The sequence below is a fragment of the Grus americana genome, chromosome 1 (assembly GCF_028858705.1).
Source record: "Grus americana isolate bGruAme1 chromosome 1, bGruAme1.mat, whole genome shotgun sequence".
In the NCBI taxonomy this organism is placed as follows: domain Eukaryota; kingdom Metazoa; phylum Chordata; class Aves; order Gruiformes; family Gruidae; genus Grus; species Grus americana.
Genome location: NC_072852.1, coordinates 152969471 through 152984884, shown reverse-complemented (window position 1 = coordinate 152984884; position 15414 = coordinate 152969471). Strand labels below are relative to the sequence as shown.

The following is a 15414-nucleotide window of genomic DNA, read 5'->3' as shown; positions in this document are numbered from 1 at the left end:
CCAAATATATACCATATATATGTATTATATGGTATAAAACTACTAGATTATATGGTATAAAACTTTACTGGGTAACTTTAAAAACTTAGCCCAAATTCAGTGTTAAAAAGTGAAAGTTTCTAGTTACTGCTGTTTCCAAAGCTAAGTCAGTATGTCGTCATTCCCTGCCCACTCAGGAAATGCTGAAGTACAGTAAGAACTGCGAAGGTGCTGAAGATCTTCAGGAGGCATTAACTTCTATACTGGGTATTCTCAAAGCGGTTAATGATTCTATGCACCAGATAGCCATTACAGGCTATGATGTGAGTAACAGTATTTTTAGTGTCTTTTAAATTTATTTTCATTTATTTCTTAAATATATGTACAGCATACCCCATACTGTGTGCTAATAATGAGAAGAATTTTTTACAAAAGGTGCCTTTAAACTGAATTGTGTAATGAAAAGAATGGAAAATGGATCTTTCTATACTCTTCTGAAGTTTTTCTGCTATGAATAATATTTTGCTCCATCTACCCAAGGTTTTTTTTTTTCTGTGATCTACCTGACACTGAGTTAGAAACTGAAAATTGTCATGAAGAGTCTGGTTTAGGCTACTGCCAAATGGGAGTCACTACTAAGTTTTTATATCTATGTGTAAAACTACACCCAAAACTTCCAGTTAAAAAAAACCCAACCAACCAAACAAAAAAACCCCAAACAACAAAACACAACGTGAGCAGCTTTGGAGCAGAGTTTGCGGGGGGGGAAACCTAAACAACCAAACACGTGTATTGTGCCTCCCCTTCTCTCTATGTGTAGATCTCTGTCTCTGCTACTGGTACTCTTGACTCAGGTAAAATCCTGCCTGAACAGTGTTGGGGAGAGAAATTCTGTGTAAAAATCCAACACTGACTTTATTACTTTTCCAAACCCAACATAAACACTGATGTGAGAGATTACTTGGAACGACAGAACTTGTAAAGACCTGTTCAGAGTATGTGTTTTAGGCTTTGTAGTTATAAATACCACTTTTTGTGTTCCAGGGAAACTTGAATGAGCTGGGCAAGCTTTTAATGCAGGGATCCTTCAATGTCTGGACTGATCATAAAAAGGGTCACTCGAAGGTGAAAGATTTGGCACGCTTCAAGCCAATGCAGCGACACCTCTTCCTCCACGAGAAAGCAGTGCTGTTCTGTAAAAAGCGAGAAGAAAATGGAGAGGGATATGAGAAAGCACCTTCTTACAGCTACAAACACTCCTTAAATGTAAGACACTGAGCAGTCCAGCAAGGTTGAGTTACTGAGGGCTTAGCCTACAGTAATATAATGTTGTAGTTTTTGTCAGTGAAGATGTGTTACAGTTTTGCACTGGGAACTTCACATTTTCAGGCAAACCTACCTGGTGCTGCGGGTCTGTGTCACTTTGTGTTGCTGTGTGTTAGAAAGTCGGGGCAGGGGAAACTGTCCTTTGAGAAAATCCAAACCATACTAGCCTAGCTGAATGGCGGTTGCATTAATCACACAGAAAATGTAATAATGAGCAGAGTAGGATAATATAAAATAGATATAAGATTTGGTGGTCTGGATTTTAAGAGACATTTTGTGGGTCAGTGTCAATTTAATCTACCTAAACCTTTCTTCCCTCTGAGGTAGCCAAGCTGACACAAAACACTAAATGTCTTACATCCCACATGCAGATCATGTGTTATTAGTTATTCTTCTCCTTGAGCAAGAAGCCAAATGTGGTTCTCCTTTTCAGAAATAAAGAAAACCAATAGCTGCCTGCTTCCATTGTTATTGTAACTGCAATTTGGCAGGTCACCTTTTGTTCTCTTTGCTTCCAGATGGCAGCAGTTGGAATAACAGAAAATGTCAAAGGTGATGCAAAAAAATTTGAAATCTGGTATAATGCAAGGGAAGAAGTTTACATCATACAGGTAAGTAACATGCCACTACATTTAAAAAAAAAAAAAAAGAGAGAGAGATTATCACCAATAGACAGTGGTGAGGAAATGTAGAAAAAAGAAAAAAAAAAGGGAAAAAGGGGGGGGAGGGGAACCAAACCACCACCAGATTAATTCATAAGGCAGTTTCTTAATGTATTTCAATTGCAGAGTCTTCTGGGGTAAAACAATAATCACATTTTACAACACAGAGGATATTGTATACACTATTATTATTGCTCTCACTGGAGTAGTGGAAGGCTTGGGAGCCGGGGTTTGACTCTAGCACATGCACAGCCTCTGCCTCAGCGTGTTGCAGTTGTCCCAACTAGTTTCTGTTCGCTGGAGGACTAGAGAGGGAACTCTGTCTGTCCCTCTTGAAGGATCCCTCCGAGGCTGTGCTTTGGCACGCAACTCTTTGCGTATTAAGTATTCTGTGCTTGATGGTTGCTTGTATTTATTTTCGGGTAGGCACCAACCCCTGAAGTTAAAGCTACTTGGGTAAATGAAATAAGAAAAGTGCTGACAAGTCAACTGCAGGCATGCAGAGGTAAAATATTTTGGAGATATATATGGATTTTTTAATCTCTTTTCTCTTTGAACTTCAAAACCTGACCTGTATATCTTCACTGTGTAGGACTGTAGAAATTAAAAGCTCAAAAAACAAATAAATGTTACTAGTTTTTTCTTTCCTCCATTACAGAAGCTAGTCAGCACAGGACACTAGAACAAACGCAGAGTTTACCTCTACCAGCATCATCTTGTACAAGGTAAGCAGATTGTCAAAGCAGCCTGGGTGTCTTGTAAATACACTAATACATCTAGTTTGCAGTTCTTCATTACTCCTATCCCTTAATACCAGCCCTTATGTTTTAGGGATTTTTTAGGTCTCTTCCTACTATAAAGGTGTAAAACTTGGACTTTATACATATCCAGAACTGTTTAACTGAGCAGCAGTGGCATGGGCTTTACCAGTTGATAGAGAACAACACAGAAAAGTAATTTTCTGCGCCAGCCAAAATCCTGGTGGTATTATGGATCTGCTTGTTGAGCTGCTAATTATATAATTTACATGCCAGATAAGAGAGTTATGTGGACCAGCCTTTTCCTTCCTTCTCTGTTCTTTTCCTTCACCTGGATTATTTTTTTTCTTCCCTTTCCAATGTGATGTTATCTCCTTTTTGTCTTTTTCAGGGCATTATCTTTGTCCTTAGTTTAAAAAAAGAAAAAAAAAAGAAAAAAGAAGAAACTGGAGGAAAAGAACAAAGTGATGTGTTTTGATTCTTCCTGTGTCCCAAATACTGAGTCAAGCTTTTTTCTTTTCCTGTTTTTTTATCCCTCACCCTGCCAACCTGTATATTCTTCTGCTCCCACCAGCTGTTTTGCCCTTCTCTGATACCTCTTTTTATTCCTCTGCTATTCACTTTTTTTTCATGATATGTGTATATACCCATAAGCCCATGTGCTCGTACCTTCAGTAATTCCCACATGGTGTACACTCAAATATGTATCAGTAGCTTACTGCCCTGCCTGTTTTCTACATCTACTTATCACTCAGGGAGAATTTCCCAGATGTGTAATATTTGTGGGATGTCTTTCTCCGTTCCATTCCCAATTGGAGGTGTGATGGGAATCCAACTGCAAGATTCAACCTATGTTCTTGCTTCATTCCTCATCTGTTCCTGTGTTAAGAGTTTCTGAGGGGCAGAGCTTATTCCTTTTTTTTTTTTTTCTTCCCTTAGTACATTCAGGAGAAAACTGTCAGCACAGAATGTGTGCCTGTAACTGACAGAGAGTGGAAGTTGTCCTGAGCTGTCTTTTCAGTGGCTCCTACTGCCATAGTACATGTGGTTGCAGTCAGTTAGGGGAGTCTTTCGCCTTTGTATGTGCTCATGGTCTTTCTATGCACAGTCACCAATGACTTCTTCAACCCTGGAACGTGTGATCTGGGAAGTAGCTAGGAAATGGTTTTCAGCCTATATATCTGTATGGAGAAGGCAGCTTGTGACCAAAGGTCATCACCCCTGTTCAGACCCAAATTTGCTGGAGATGGATTGATTGTCTTAATTTTCTTCCAATAAACAGTCCTTCACGGAACCACATCAGAAACACCAAAAAAATAGAGGAGAGAAAAGCTGATCTCACAAGTCTAGAAGGTTATGGCACCACAGTAGCACCAAAGTACCCTGAGAAAGGCAAAGGTGAGTTTACACGTGTGTATTGTTATCTTTAATTGCAAAGAGCATGGCCTGCACTGCAGATGCACAGGCAGATCCACCAGCAGAGTAGCCACGGTAGTGCAGGGAGATGCAGCATCACACCTGAACGAGCAGGGCTTTGCTGCTTTCAGCCCTAAGGCAACCCACCCACAAAGTGCTGCCCACACTGCACCAGCAGCTCGGTCCCATCTGCCCTTAGCTTGGGGTTTCTGCGTTCCTCTGTGTGGTGTGGACAGGCCCAAAGCCACCTCGAATGATGGGTAGCCAAAAGGAGGTGGGAACTATGTGTTATGAGGCCTGATTCTGCAGTAGGTCTTCTCTTAGAGCTGCCCAACTTCTCAGGGTTCTCTTCCTCTGGATAAATTTCTCAGCATCACCTGTTCTGAAGAGTTTTGGTTGTGGTTTTTTTTTTTTTCTCTTTAATTTTGGTTCCCATCATGGAGTTTGTTTACTGAACCAGTGGCAGTACAAGCCCCTGCACAGTGAGAACAACTGGCCACTTGGGTTCTTCTGTTGTACCTGGACTTTGAGTTGTCCTTTCTCATTCGAACATGCAGGTTTCCTGGCAGGGCTGCAAACGACTTTTTGCGTTGATCTTTTCATGGCCTTCTCCCCTTTCTTTCTGTGTCTCTCTCTTCCTTTGTAGATGACACTAGCTCTACCTCAGAATGCTCTGTACTCTCAAAAAAGCGCTTTACGCTGCAGGGCCTTACTAACCTCAAAAGTCAGAAAGGTAATTTTTTTAAAAAAAAGTAGCTAGACTGTTTTCTATTTAAGGCTGTAACTGAAGCATCACTCTATGTGTGTGTGTAGCGTAATAGCTTTTTGGTGTACGCACTAGCGCACTAGTTTGTTCTCCTAATTTCAAGCTATGTTCCTGAGTCACTGATCCTGGCAGGGAGATTTCAAGAGAAACCGGCTCCAGAGTGAGAGGGGGAGATGCAGCTGGGAAAAGTGAGCTGTTTGAGATGCAAGGGAAGGAGTGCAGTTTCCAATGCCTCCAGTCTCACCGTCAAGGCCAAGGAAGGATTTTATAGTGCCCCATTCTTGTAGGATAACTAAAGGAAGGAGGTGGTCTTCAGATCAGACACCTTGCCTGCTTCTAGCTTCAGTGGATCTGCCCCAAATGCACTTGTACTTGGCAAAAAGGAATCAAGGTTTTCTAGAGTATTTCTGTATTAGCATCCTTGCTAACTGAACTCCCAAAACATGACTACAGCAGAATGTGTATGACAATGTTGTTTTGCTGGATACAAAAAAAAAAAAAAAAAAAAAATTACCTTATGCTTCCAGAAACGGTCTTTACTTTTTTTGCTAAAACAGGCAATAGGAGTCTGAGACCTTTCTTGCTTCCTCCTGCCAAGTAATCGCACTGGTACATTTTACTACTTGCTTTGAACAGCTGTCTTTAAATAGTCTGAATTGCATTAAGGTGATGGCACTTCTTCAAGAGCATGATTGTTTTTTCTTTTTCCCAAGCATCTTTTCAGAATGCCTTTTTAAAACCTGATTACCTTTGAGTTCTTTCTGGAGAGACTCTAGGGTTGTGTATGTAATGCTAATGAGGTGAGCACTAATATCCCATGCTTGCCTTGACAGAAACTCCATCTCCTTCTGCTAAAAGCCAGACATTGCCATTGATCCTTCTTACAGGACCAGGTATTGCTGTAGCGCTAGATTTATATAAAAATGATTGCTTAATTTGGTAATGTTTGTCTAAAACAGAAATTAATGGTATTCAGTTGATGTCTAGTTCATTTAGAAAAGTTTACGTGTACTTTCATCTAGTACTGTAAAAAAAATTGTCAATTTATCTTCAAATAACTACATGTCGGTAATTAATTCCTCCTTCCGTAATTGACCAGTGACAGCTAAAATTAGAGTGATTACAGAAATCCATTTGTTTTCCAGTGTAAACTCAAAGGTATTTAGCATGCAATCCACCTATTCTCTTTTTTCCAGTTCTTCAATATCTCTCTTCTGTGTTTTTTTGCCTATTCATCCTCCTGCAGCTTCTCCTACCAGTCCTGACAAAAAAGCTAAACGGCATGAAGTAGTGAGTGATCCAACTCCTTTTGGTTTAAGAGGTAGAGTGATACCATATCTTGTACTCCAGAAATATTCACACATCCTTCATGTAATATGTTGCATCACAGCGCTGGGGATACCTGTATGATGCTGTTGCGTGCAGTGGTATTGAGATCAGCCGAGTTTTTCCAAGTGGGTCTGTCAGCTTCTGTATATACTTGGCTTTGGTAGCACAACTGTTTGAAGTTTTACCTTGGCATTGATGAAGAAGCATATGGCTAACTAGTTTTTGGGAGAGGGCAGTGGGAAAGGGCTGTTCTACTGAAGTAATAACCAGAAGCTGGATGTTTAATGGAACTACAGTGACATCCAGTTGCTATGAGACACTTGGTTTTCCAGTTAGCATCCTCCTGTCACTGTGCCTGTTGTGGAGAGGACTTAACTTTTAAAAAAGGAAAAAAAAAAAAATCTGAAATGCATGTACTCTAGTCAGAGTGGGGATCATCACTGTCATGTGGAATTTCCATTTTAGATCTGCATTTATTACTGTAGTTACAGTCCTGTTGCATCTTTCTTTGGGTGATAGTAGGCAATTTTTACCACTCTCTGAAGAGCAGATAATTTAACTGAACCCCTTGTAGGAGTTTGCCTCCTGTCCTCCCAACCCACAGTTAAGCAAAGAATAAAAAGCATTTCAGTTGAATGACCCATTTCTAACCAGCAAGGCTGTTGGTGAAGGCTTAAGTACAAATCTCTGGGGCTAATTAACTAGAGAGTACAAGGAAAGGACTAAGAAAGACATGGAGCTGTTGGAGCGAGTCCAGAGGAGGGCCATGAAGCTGATCAGAGGGCTGGAGCACCTCTCCTTTGAGGACAGGCTGAGAGAGTTGGGGTTGTTCAGCCTGGAGAAGAGAAGGCTCCAGGGAGATCTAATTGCGGCCTTCCAGTACCTGAAGGGGCCTACAGAAAAGCTGGGGAGGGACTGTTTATCAGGGAGTGTAGTGACAGGACAAGGGGTAATGGGTTGAAGCTGAAGGAGGGTCGATTTAGATTAGATGTTAGGAAGAAATTTTTCACTGTGAGGGTGGTGAGGCACTGGCACAGGTTGCCCAGAGAGGTTGTGGATGCCCCCTCCCTGGAAGTGTTCAAGGCCAGGTTGGATGGGGCTTTGGGCAACCTGGTCTAGTGGAGGGTGTCCTGTGATTCTGTGAAAGCAGTCCCTCTCTTCCTGCCTCTCTTTTCACCATCATCTCTTTTAGAAACTATTATTCTAAAGATGAAGCCGTTTCAAGCCCTACCATCATCATCCTCTCCAGGTTTCCACAGCCTTTGTCTCACCTGTGGAAACGATGAGGTTCAGCTGCTGTGCTGGGGAAACTATGCAACACCATTCAGCTTGTCAGAGCAGCAGGCAGTGTAATCCCAGGCCAGAGGCATGCAGAAACTCTGTAAGTGTAGATATGGGAGTTACAAGGTTAATTTTTCTGCGAATAGCTTTCAAACCTCTCAGATCTCCAGGTACCATGGAAATCCTGAGAGCCTGAAAATGCTAGTGGAAAACATACTGTCTTTTCCACAGATGCTGAAATTTTCCAGGGTAGAGAGTCCTTGATCATTGCTAATTTACAGTAAAATTGTTGGGTCCTCAGAACAGACTTGTCTGTTTATCCTGTCTAGCAGCCTCTCACTTTATGAAACCCCTAAACTAAGTAAATTAAACCATCTAGTAACTCCCTTGTCTGTCTTGTACCTTCTGATCTCTTTTCTGACACTTTATATCTTCTCTTTCCCTAACTCAAAGAGGGATAAGCAGGCAGTTGACCTGGGCATTTCAAGATGAAACTGCACCACACGATGGTCACAGCTCCTTGGTGCAGACCACATTGCCCCCACTTGTTTCCTTTCACTGCTACATCACTCCGACTTACATTGCAGTGAGCTCAAGGAAAATGAATTGGTGACAGAATCACATCTTGCAGATAGATCCTATCTCTGTGAAGAAACCTGTGGGCCCATTTCTGAAGAGAAGCCTTTAATGAATTCTTGGTTATCCTGGCACCATCAAATCTAAGCTGATTTCTGCAGAACCTCGCCTTTTCTCAAGACTGTCTATCATTTTCTGACATTTCCTGCCTGTATAGGGAGCTCTGATTTAGTCACACTGTGCAGAATACACACATGCAGTGTTTTGGTGCCTGTAGTTAGCCAATATGAATATGTCCACAGTGACCACTTCCCCCCACCCCAGGATCAGATGGGCTTTTATACAGACTTGTTAATAGTAGAGTGCCAGCTTGTATGAGGAGTAGGACTGCTGTTGCTGTGGCAGGATCAGGCAAGTCTGCTTTTACCCACATCAGCACAATATATGAAAAGAAAGAGGCTGAGGAACAAGAGCTATTACCCACAGTGTTCCAGATGAGCAGGCCAGTGAGTATGATGCAACAGGCAGAGCAATTACAGGGATTTCACTTTCTTTTTCTTTTGTGCAACTCATTGGTTCTGTTTCTAATGAGAGCTTAGAACAATTAGGAGAAACCAAGTTTTCTTTTGTTGCATTGTTCTTAACTTGGAAATAACAGAAAGGGTTTCAGCTGTGTCCTGTGAGCCAACTATAAGATGTGAGCTTCCAAGGAAATTTGCATGGAATACAGCAGGAATTTATTGCTCAGTTTCTTCACAGATGGAAGTTCACTCTTAACCCTGGACAGGTTCAAATGGGTCAGTACTTCTAACCTTGTGCAGGTCATCCAGCAGCCCAGGCGAGGTAAAAGTCCCACTTTGTTGGGTGTGCTCTGGGTCTGATTTCTTTCTATGATTCTTAGATTGCTTTGGCTTTACTCTGACGATGCTCAGGTTTTTTCCTAATGCTGGTATGACCAGCCATGTGACAAATGCCTCAGAAGCAGTGAAGAGCAAAAATGCTGATGCTTTCTCAACTTAACCAATAGTTACATAAAAGTTGGGAGGTTTGTTCTTCCTTTCATTCTTTTCATTGAGTTTCATTGTTGTTACTCTTTGGCTTGAACCAAAATCTTACTTACAAATATTTATTTGTCTTTTATCATGACTTTTTTTCATTTTAAGCTGAACACATTTATTAGCAGCTGCTGACCTCAGTGAAAAGCATCCCACTAGTAAAACTTACTGTAGTTTTATTTGGAGAAGGATTTTGTGCACTCTGGATATGATTCAGCCTTGTAAATAAATGAAATGCTTCACCCTGAGAGAGAAGAAGGAACACTTGGCAATAAATGACAGGCGGGAGATTGTTCTTGTGGTGTTTGGTGCAATGATTTAACACCAAGATAATTCAGTGTGATTAAGTAATCCTTGTGCCTGAATACCCTTAAATAATAAGCTGCCTCATCAGGTTAAATACAGAGTGCCTGTAGCTCGTGTTGGATTTCCTGACAGCTCTAAGTGGTCAACAGTTTGAACAAAGCTATGTGCATCCGTGCCCTGTTCCAGCAGGCTGGTTAGGTTGCTTTGGGTGACAGCCCCCCTGTGTTCATCCTCTTCCCGTAGAGTGCATGTTCCTGTCTTCTACCTCCTCCCAGGAAAAAGAGTATCTATCCATCGTTCATCTTTGTATAAGGGAGAAATAGCTTCTTTTCAGTTGGGCATTTGTGTTCTTTCCATCTGTTTCCCTCTGTGTAAATCCCAAGGGCCAAATTCACTGCTGTGCATTACCACAACTCCACGTACTCTGATGGAAACGGGCCAGCTTTTGCCAGCTGTGAATTTCACCCAGTGGCTGTAATAGCTTTCCCCATTTACGGTTTTCCACCTGTTTATGTTGATCACTTCAGAGCTTTTCAGTGGGAATAACATTTCTCCCAGTCAGTGGCTCACTGCTGCAAAGTTAACAGTGGCTGTTTGTTCCCCAAGGTTGGGCTAAAACAGCTCATTCTCTTGATGCATCTGAAGAAAATGACGGCTGGTCTAGTGCTGAAGATCCGCTGAATTCATCAGATGCAGAGGAAGAAGGAGGAGGAGGGGGAGGCGAGATGAAGCTGGTAACCAGACATGCTTTCCTATTAAGCTAAGCAAACGTTACTGATGCATTGTGTGTGGCAGCATACGGGAATTCTTTTGAAGCTTACAGGAAGGAAAGTGTCTGCCTTGAAATCCTCAGCTGGGCAAAATTCCTAGGGAAATGGAAAATATCCCCTTCTCTTAAATCAGCCTTGTGTTTGTACCTTGGGAAGGTCCATCTGTGCCTTCGTGTAGCCGCAGCCTAGTGAAACTGTGACCGCTTATGCCCTAGTACAGCGGTCAAGCGATGACATGCTCAGCTCCCATGTCGACAGGCTTCCACACATACATTGTGTCACTAGGTTGCCAGCTTGGGTTTGTTGGGTTTTTTTCTTGGGATTTTTTTTGTAGATATTTGAATTAACTATTGTAATGGAAACATTTCACTGAATGTCTTTCAGAGTGTAAGAATTCATGTACTGAATTTGCATGTAACTGAACAGCAAAGTTTTACTGCCTCTCAGCATGTATATTTACACTGTCTTCAGCATGTTTGTGCATGAGAAAGGAGAGAAAAGTACGAAAATTTTCCTAACAAAAGCTGCAACATATCTTAGATTACTCAATATTACTCAAGAAATAATTTGTTTATGTTTTTCCTCTGTGCATTTAGACTCCTGGTAAATATACAGTTGTGACTGATTATGAGAAAGGAGTTTCTGAAGAATTTGCAGTGAAAAGTGGAGATCTAGTTCAACTGATTCGTGAAGGGGAGGATGGACTTTGGTACGCAGATCTGTGTTTGGAAACTTTTATATGCAGAACTGTGTTTGGAAGGCAGATGTTTAGGGTAAAACTTTCAAAGGCATGAAATGAAGCAATTTGACTTTTTATTTTTATATTATTTTAGGTGTGTAAAGAACCTGAGCACTGGTAGAGAAGGTTGGATCCCAGCTAACAATTTGTTGATGCTCATAGGCAATTCAAAATCAGCTCAATCTTTAAGCAGCTCTGGTAGGCTATTTATCATAAATAGGTTATTATTTCTGAAGATTCCTGTTATGAAAGTAAGTTGTGAAAAACAACCACCATATCATATTTTCTTGTGGTTTTTTTTTCTTTGCCTTTCTCAGAATCAGGCACTGCCTCCAGCACTTTGAGCACATCATCAAGTTGCAGTGACAGCTGCAACGCCAGCAGCACCAGCTTCTCGGACATTAAGGGCTAATATTACATTTTCACCCCACCTGCATGGAAGGTAAATCCGGAGTTTGTCACTTTGTGCAGAGTTCTGGATGTTGGACTCAAACGGAGAACCGCCAGTTCTGCATTGCCAGCTTTGAGTATTTTCACTGGTGATTTTTACAGGTTCTCCCAGAAGATCCCAATGAAAAGTGCATGGAATGTGAATTGTAAATAAAAGTTAAACGATTTGAAATAGGGTCTTGTAGAGGCTCCTGCTCTGAAGTCTGAGCTGCAGAGCTGTTGGGGGGAAACACATTTTCTCACTGGTATGCAATCAGGTTTCTGCAGAACTGTATCATTTTGTAACAGCCAGGATCTGAATGTGAGCAAACAAAATGTGTTCAGTGCTAAATCCTTATTGTAAACTAATAACATAGCAATCACTGTACAGGATAGGTATGAGGAAAATAAATCAGAGTTTACAATTCCTCCTCCCCAAAAGCCCCTTTCTCCAAGGACATACCTCGGTCAATGCAGCGAACGGGACTCTTGCAGCAACCAGGAAGGAGGTTTGGTCCAGCCTTTTCTCTTCGCTTGGATCTTCAGGATATTCTTCTGCTCCCTAGAGACTGGCTTGCAGACATGACCAATTCACTGACCACAACAGCATCAAAAGAAAATATTATTTTATTCTTTCCAACCTTTTAATAACATGTGCAATGGAGTAGCTGTTTTCTGAGGTATTTTGACCTCACAACCAAATTCTTTACCAAAATCACTGTGTTTACATAGCCATGGCAATTTAGCAGTATCTTTTTCCTTGTGCAGGTGCACAATGAAACACAAATGTTCTTATTCACTAAATGATTTCTTAATAAATGGTAACTGCGTGGCTACCTTCAGCTCTCACAATTAACATGCAGTTAGAGGCAGAGGAAACTATTGTGGCTGCACTATGGGTCAAGAGCCTTCCTTCAGACAAACCTATGAGGGCTAGAAATCAGACATTTTTAGTCAATAGTGTTTGTTGCAGGTTTATTCAAAGAGAAAAAAGCAATGACATTTTCTATAAAAGGGGGGCACGGGAGAAAAAACAACTTTATTAGAGAAGAGGCAGGTTTATGCTACAGACAAGTATTTCAATTTTTTTTTAAAAGAAAGGTGATGCTAAACTTGCCATGTTTCAAGTTATGATGTAAGCCAATGTTGTAAATTTTCACCTTGTCAGACGTTCTTTGCATGTCCTCCTTACAAACCGTCCAAAACTGTGTGCATGTATGGAATACTATATTCATTCCTGTCCTTTTCTCAAAAATTTTTACTTATACGAAAATAAGTTTTTAACTGATTCATGTACAATATGAATTCAATGTACACACTTAAAAATAAGGTGGACATTAAGAGCATAATTTTTCAGAAGCACTAAGCACAGCAGATGATGTCAACGGGAACTGCTGTTAATCATCAGCCCCTCTGATGGCTGAGCCCTGAAGTCTGTCTTTATGCCAGAATTTTGTATTTTAGAGGCTGCAGCTTAGGAAACTTAAACAACAAATATTCTAAAGAATGATCTTACTCCTGGGTTGCAAAAGCTACCCTACCCCAGACGCAATCAAAATGCAGCTGACCACGGTCAGTACAAATTGAAACATATATATACACACACATATATTTATGCACCTATGTGCATGTATGTGCTTGTGTGTATATGTGTGTGTGTAGATATGTATATGTGTGTAGATATAATGTATCAATGTAAAAGATGTATTTATAGTCTTCATGCTGCTGAATGTGTCACTTTACAATTCATAAATACTTAAGTTTCTTGCAATACTGCAATATAAAGGCCGATCAGGGTTTTACTTCAGGCATCTCTTCCAATGCAGAAATCCTCTGATCTCTTTTTAATTACCCCACATAATACTGTGCTGACTGGGAATATTTAGTCTGATATTTAACAATGGAATGGCAACATGAGATTCAGCTTCATCTATGTAAGTTATTTTGTAAATTATCTGTAACATAATTTACTTATATATTGCTGTCATTGCTAGGATGAGACTGTCCTTTCATTTCTCACCGCAGGCTCATTTGTGTTATTTCAATGGTTTTCTCCACATCATTGCACTTTAATACAACCCATTTCACCATTTCCTTTTTTACTGCTGTTGTGAATTAGAAGTTCAAACTCAGAGGTCTCTATTGTAATTATGAAAATTTGAATAAATCTCAGCGCTTCTTGCTGAATGCCTTTATATCGACATGCTCTGTGTTTTACTTTGTCTCAGAGTCCTAAAAGCTTCTCATGGGTATTATATAAAAACAGAGATAGGCTGAAGGATTTGAGACAGAAAACCAGGTCTCTCTAGCTGTTGCAAGCCTAGAAAGTGAGATGCTTGTCAGGGTCCCTGTGTTCAGATCCTTTGCCTACTCGTTCTGGACGATCACAGAAAAACAGCATTTTACCCTTCTGATCCTGTCTCACTTAACCTGGCACGTCTGCAGGCTGAGGATAGGAAATGAAAGCCAGTGCCAGGTAATCAGATTGATTCCCTTTCTCCTACACACCCTTTTTTTTTTTTTTTTTTTTTTTTTTTTTTGCAAGATGGCTCATCGCTGTTGGTTTTTTCCTAAGGAAGCTGTGTATCCCAGGGCTGCCCTCCTCCTGTACGCACGCTCCTCTCGATCCTGCAGTCTTAGCAGAGCAAGCTGGAGGTCCCTGTCTGGCAACAGCCGCAGCAGGGTGAGAAACAAGAAACCACATTCACTCTTGCAGCACCTGAAGAGAAACGTGTTTGAGCATTCACTGATTAATGGCTTTACGGACCATTGTGCGATGGTAGGAGGTGAATTTCCCACTGACTGGAGTGATTTGGGCCAACTTGGTGGCCATGTGCAATTACAAAATCCAGCTAAGCTATTATTGGGATGTGATTGCTTTTAGTTCCTCTTGTTAACGTAACAGCTACCTCTGTAGCAGGTAGTCCTACTTTCTGAGCAAAAGGAGGTCCAAGCTTTCTGAGCACAACCGCATCATACTTGTTACAGCAAAAAATGAAAGAATTCCAGCCCAGATTTACCTTAGTGGAAAGTAAAGAATTTTCTATATAAAAACCTAATAATAATTGATTTCTTTTTAATTTTAATGATGTTTATTTCCTAGTGCAAACTCTATGATTCATCTTGGGTTTCTTATATCCTAGATAACTGGCTCAAAGCTGGAGCACAGTCTTTCCTAGATACGGAAGCAGTTTGCTAGTTGGAGTACAAAACCCCTTCCCTATTCTGCACAGATCATAGAATCATAGAATGGTTTGGGTTGGAAGGGACCTCAAAGATCATCCAGTTCCAACCCCCCTGCCATGGGCAGGGACACCCTCCACTAGACCAGGCTGCCCAAAGCCCCATCCAGCCTGGCCTTGAACACTGCCAGGGATGGGGCATCCACAGCTTCTCTGGGCAACCTGTGCCAGTGCCTCACCACTCTCACAGTAAAGAATTTCTTTCTAACATCTAATCTAAATCGACCCTCCTTCAGCTTAAACCCATTACTCCTTGTCCTGTCACTATGTGCCCTTGTAAACAGTCCCTCCCCAGCTTCCAGATGTTGTCAGTGAGCAAAACTGGGGACTTTGAATCATAATTCATTTCCATCACTTATCTCAAAATGACAGGGACTCCCATTCCACTTCTGTATCATATGTCAGGCAGCTATTACGAACTGCACTGTAAAGTTCGGCGTGTCCACACAAGTCCCCCCTAGATTTGTGTGGGTGAGTGCCACAGCTGCCTGTATGAGGGAGCTACCCAAATTTGATTCCCTTAACTTAGGATGTAGGAATAAAAGAGCCAGATTCAGTTGTGCCTTTAGATTCGGTGTAAACTGTGTCTAGATACTGTGTTATCAAAATAGGGTGTTTAGACGTTGAAGTAGCTTCTCTGGGCTTTCATTTGAAAAGGACATGAATAGGTAACATGTCAGCTCTGATGGCCACATTAGCAATAACTATTGTTTAACAGCTCTTAAGGAAAATAAAGTTCAGAGACTCATAAGCAGCTGGAAAGATGTGAATGGCCATGTG

The 15414-nt window shown here is 41.1% G+C and overlaps 1 protein-coding gene across 19 annotated transcripts in view; it reads left to right on the top strand.

Moving 5' to 3' along the window:
• Nucleotides 1-13593, top strand: part of MCF2L (MCF.2 cell line derived transforming sequence like) — a 164624-nt gene extending 151031 nt beyond the window's left edge. For 7 of the 19 annotated variants that reach the window (XM_054830639.1, XM_054830646.1, XM_054830673.1 and 4 more), the window contains 12 exons: nucleotides 177-302; nucleotides 1024-1245; nucleotides 1824-1916; nucleotides 2394-2472; nucleotides 2626-2692; nucleotides 4008-4123; nucleotides 5741-5800; nucleotides 6154-6228; nucleotides 10061-10188; nucleotides 10821-10933; nucleotides 11058-11161; nucleotides 11281-13593. In XM_054830639.1, coding sequence (XP_054686614.1) covers nucleotides 177-302; nucleotides 1024-1245; nucleotides 1824-1916; nucleotides 2394-2472; nucleotides 2626-2692; nucleotides 4008-4123; nucleotides 5741-5800; nucleotides 6154-6228; nucleotides 10061-10188; nucleotides 10821-10933; nucleotides 11058-11161; nucleotides 11281-11375 — 1278 coding nt within the window. In that variant the 3' untranslated portion in view covers nucleotides 11376-13593. Of the gene's footprint in view, nucleotides 1-176; nucleotides 303-1023; nucleotides 1246-1823; nucleotides 1917-2393; nucleotides 2473-2625; nucleotides 2693-4007; nucleotides 4124-4787; nucleotides 4875-5740; nucleotides 5801-6153; nucleotides 6229-7428; nucleotides 7618-10060; nucleotides 10189-10820; nucleotides 10934-11057; nucleotides 11162-11280 lie in introns of those variants that run through there. The other 12 variants (XM_054830655.1, XM_054830684.1, XM_054830730.1 and 9 more) reach the window with 8 other exon arrangements.
• The last annotated feature ends 1821 nt before the right edge of the window (nucleotides 13594-15414 follow it).